Source organism: Anopheles gambiae, chromosome X (assembly GCF_943734735.2).
Source record: "Anopheles gambiae chromosome X, idAnoGambNW_F1_1, whole genome shotgun sequence".
NCBI lineage: Eukaryota > Metazoa > Arthropoda > Insecta > Diptera > Culicidae > Anopheles > Anopheles gambiae.
The window spans coordinates 777,339-781,773 of NC_064600.1; the positions used below are offsets into that span (position 1 = coordinate 777,339).

General features: G+C 60.2%; 1 protein-coding gene across 1 annotated transcript; it reads right to left on the reverse strand.

Annotated features, from left to right (window-relative positions):
• Positions 1-531: 531 nt before the first annotated feature.
• Positions 532-3,353, reverse strand: LOC1272228 (cuticle protein). Its single transcript, XM_311111.6, has 2 exons — positions 3,054-3,353; positions 532-2,806 (listed from the first exon to the last, which is right to left on the reverse strand). Exons 1-2 carry the CDS (start codon positions 3,063-3,065, stop codon positions 1,754-1,756), a joined length of 1,065 nt encoding a protein of 354 aa, XP_311111.4. The 5' UTR covers positions 3,066-3,353; the 3' UTR covers positions 532-1,753.
• Positions 3,354-4,435: the final 1,082 nt, after the last annotated feature.

Below are 4,435 nucleotides of genomic sequence, written 5' to 3' on the forward strand. Positions count from 1 at the left end.
TGTGTGGCTCTTCCCGATTGTTTCTACGAAATTTGGCTCCTTTTCCCGGCCCGCAGTTTGCCGACCACTGAACCTAGAAAAACTCACCGAACATGTGTGCACTTTTGCGTGCGAGAAAGTTATAGGAAGGGAGAGGCTGTCATGCACAATCCAAAAGCCTCCCACGTGCTGAAAGGCTCGCTGGAATGTTCCCGAAACCATGTTGGGGATGGCCTTGCTGGGCTCACCCTGCCGGAGAACTTTGTCCGGAAAAGTTCAACCCCGGCAGGTTGCCGAAACTGTCAACGACTCTGCGGGAAAGTGCCTCGGACCAGTTACGTGTGCCGCCGGTGGTAGCCCATGCAACATGCAGGAAATGGAGCGCGCTCAATCAAACATGCTGATGATGTGAACACATTGCAGTGCTGCCAACCCCCCCCCCCCCCCCCGCCGGTCGCTCCTGCACGATAGCACGATTATGTCACGACTGGCTAGGCTGCGGATTGCAACAAACAAGTCGAGCAAATCAAACCACACACACAAACACAAGGCTTACTTCATTTGATTTCATTTATTATAGCAAATCGGTTCGTCGCTTGATGTTTTTTTTTTTGCTTTTTTTTCTTGGTCAAGTTCGTAACGCATTTCACGTAGAGGGGGGAGGGGGGGGGGGAGGGGAGAAATTGCGGGCAAATGGGGCGCATGATGGAAGGGGAGGGGGAGTGTAAGCCGGGCCGGAGTTGGTGAAGACATTATTTTACATGCACCCGGCTCACGGGCTCACCCCTCCTTGCCCTTCCCTCCCCCTGTTGCCCTGTTCACAAGTGCATGAACATAGGCGCATGCTTGCTTGCTTTTTTTTGTTGTTGTTGTTGCGTGTTTGTTTACATTTGTGCCATGTCGATAACATCGACCCTCCTCCCATGTTTGCTCGACGGTGCTTGGGTGTTACGTTTTCGGGCAGGTTCTGCAGCGACGGCCCATCCCGCTTGGGCGTTGGAATGCGGCCTCGACCCAAACGGCTGCAGCTTCACCCGCCGGGCTCCGGGCTTTGGGGGGGTTTTGAGCGCGAGTAGGAGTCCTTTTATTTTCCTGCGTGATTGGTACAGTAAAAAGGAGCCGGAACGGGGCCCGCTGTTGTCGAGGCAGCTGTTGCTGTTGCTGCAGCCGTGGGTGTGGGTGGGGCAGTGGTTCGGCGGCGATCCATCCAATTTCCTCTCCGTTGGCACCTTCCTGCAGGCAGTACGGCTATTCCGTTGGCGCAAGGCGTGGAAAACTCCGTGCCCTGGAAGGTGGGACAATCCCTTGGGTTGCAGCGCGAATCGGCGCGCACGGTGGATGGTGGATGCACTCAAAATGGTAACTAGCTGGTTGGTCGGATGGATCGCCGAAACAGATCTTGGCGTGGTCCTGCGGCAGGCGACCTACCGAAATTTGCGCTCAGAAAACCCTTCGCGGGGAGGGAGCGAGCGGTTGGTGTTCCGGTTTGGCCAGAAGCGATAAAAAGCAAACCGCAGCGATGCAGTGTTTAGCGGGAAGGCAGGCAGAGGTGGGGGGGGCGGTTGAGTAATACTGGAAGATAAGGCGGGGGGGGGGAAGCGTTTCGAGTGACGTCACAGCACGGCGAGCCGTGCAGTCGCAACGGAGTTCGATTCAGGAGCATTCGAGTATTTGGTTCGAGTATTGGTAGGTTAGCTTATATATGTGTGTGTGTTTGTGTTTGAGAGAAACAGAGACAGAGTGAGACAGAGTTGGTCGAAGCGTGTTGGCTGGTTTAGTAATGGTTGTCCCATCGGCCATCGTAGCTACCGTCGTCCTCGTGGCCGGCCGGAGCCCAGGAGGCACCGTGGCCGGCGCGGGCACTGGCCTCAGCGAGGGCGGCGTAGTGCGCCGCCTTGGCGTGCTGCACCTCGGGCGTCTCGACCGGCACGCCGTTGTGGATGACCGGGATGTGCTGCGGGTAGTAGGAGTGGGCGTGGGCCGGCGCGTATCCCTGGGCCTTGGCGACGGCGGCGAAGTGGGCCGCCTTGGCGTGCTGCACCTCCGGCGTCTCGACCGGCACGCCGTTCTTGATGACCGGGACGTGCTGCGGGTAGTGCGCGGCATGGACGGCGTGGTGCGTGTGGGCGACGGTGGTCACCGGCGCGACGGCATGGTGGTTGGCGCGGGCGGCGGCATGCGCGGCCAGATGGGCGGCCTTGGCGTGCTGCACCTCGGGCGTGTCCGGGACGGGACCGGCCGGGGCGTACGCGTGTCCGAGGGCCTTAGCGTGGGCGGCCGCGTGCTCCGCCTTGGCGTGCGCCACCTCGGGCGTGTCGAGCGGGACTCCGTTGTGGCCGAGGACGACCGGGGCGGCGGCCGCGTACGTCCACGGGGCGTACAGCGAGCGCTTGTGCAGGCGGGCCTTGGCGGCGGCATGGGCCGCGAAGTGCGCTGCCTTGGCGGCCTGCACCTCGGGCGTCTCGAGCGGGGCACCGTTGTGGCCGAGCACCACCGGGGCGTAGGCGTACGCGTTCCAGGCCGGCACCGGGACGGCATGCGGGGCCGGGCCCTTCGGCAGGTTCGTGCCCGACACCTGGAATCCGTGGATCGGGTCCGCCGTGTACTTCACGCTCTGCACGTGGCCGTTCGCGTCGACGTACGAGTAGCCGCCGTGCGTGATGCCGTGCGCATCCTTCGTTTCGTGCTTCTGCGAGTTCGGCTCGGCGTAGCCGTACGAGTAGCCGCCGATACCGTCGTGCGCCTGGTACTGGGACGAGAGCGCCACGCCAAGGTACGAGCCGGAAGCCGCGGCCGAAGCCAGCAGCAGCACGGCAGATCCCAGAACCTGCGGCGGAAAGGAAGAGACAGAGAGGGGGAAACACGGCACAATCAGTCACTATCCTGGGCAGGCCGGGGGGGGGGGGGGGGGTTATGGTGGTTGAGTGTTGCAGAGGTGGAGGACCAGATCCGAGGAAGTGGAGCTTCCGGCAGGCCGGGAAGTCGGTTGATTGGAGAGCGGTTCGGTGGAGGAGCGGTCACCTCCCGGAGCTAGCCTCTTCCCCGTGCAACGACCGGCAGTGGTTGCTACTTACGAAAGCCTTCATTGTGATTGACGCCTCACAAAGATCACTCTAACAATACACTGCACACACGCAAACACACACTGTGGCACACACACACACTGTTTGTCTTTGATTGCTTCCGGTTGGACACTTCCCCGGACACTTGGTGCGTTGGTTGTTTTTTTTTCTTTCGCTGTTTTTGCGGGCGGAAATGACGTCGAACGTCTGTCGCTTGGAGCTAGTCGCTTTCTTTTGAGTGCTGAAACCTCCTAGGAGCGTAGGACTCTAGGACTGTTTGCGGACTGTGCCTCAACAATGCGTCGGGACCGGGTTTTATAGTCGAACGGTGGCGTTCGGGCAATCCGAAAGGCGAACTCAAGAGAGCACTCGCCCGCAGAACACCAACCAACCGGCACACACACACACACGTAGAGCGAGAGAGCGAAAGAGCGAGAGAGAAGAGCGGCCCTCCCTCCGTAAGCCAAACGCGCACTCGCCTGTAACGCCGCTGTATCGGTTCCGCTCACTCCAGGCTAGCGCTCCGTTCTGCCGTGCTGGAGTTCCTCTCCAACGCGCGCGCGCGCGCGCTCGAGGTACAAAGGGGGACGATCGCGCTTCCCGGTAGTGCAATGGCACCTGGAAGGGATGGGGCGGAAGGGGCGGGGGCGAGGGAAGAGGGTGTGTTGAGTTGGCCAGCCTACCATTACTCCCTAATCTTGATGCCAACCGACGACGAAGGGCCGCTGCGAGTGTGCGTGAGGAACGGCATCGATCGAGGCGTATTGGTTTTGTGCGATTTTTAGGTTCGCTCGTACGTACTGCACCAGTTGCGCCATGTGGCGGCCCGGTCGCCTTCCGAGAAATGGCCACGACCGTGAGAGTGAGTGAAAGAGAGAGAGAGAGAGAGAGAGAGAGATTGGGGGAGAGTGCTGAAAATGAGCGCTGTTTTGGTGGTACAAGGGAAAACATGGGCTCAAGCTGTGCCGTCCCGCTCGCACTTAGGGGATCGCAAAATTATGGAACTAATGCAGGTGCCAGTAACCACCCCCCCCCCCCCCCCCCCCCACTACCCGACCCCTTGTTTTCGCCCTCTTTCAAGAAAAAGTTAGACTACGTACAGCGTCGTCGCCGACACGGAAGGCAAGCTCGGTTTTGTACGGCAGGACGCCAACGACAGTGAGGGCCCCCCCCCCCCCCCTGTGAGAGTGCATCGGAAGAGGGAGGTGTATCGGGAGCTCGCAATCTCACACGCCAGAAAAGCGGGGTGATCAAAACCGGGCGCCGCAAGCAGGAAGGGCAAGAATTCGAAAGAATTTGAAAGCTTCGAAAACGGCACGCAGCTCCAGAAGTTCGGACCTCGCCTTGGGTTAGCTGGAAGACGCTGTGGTGTGGTTGGTGGGGCATAGCAACAC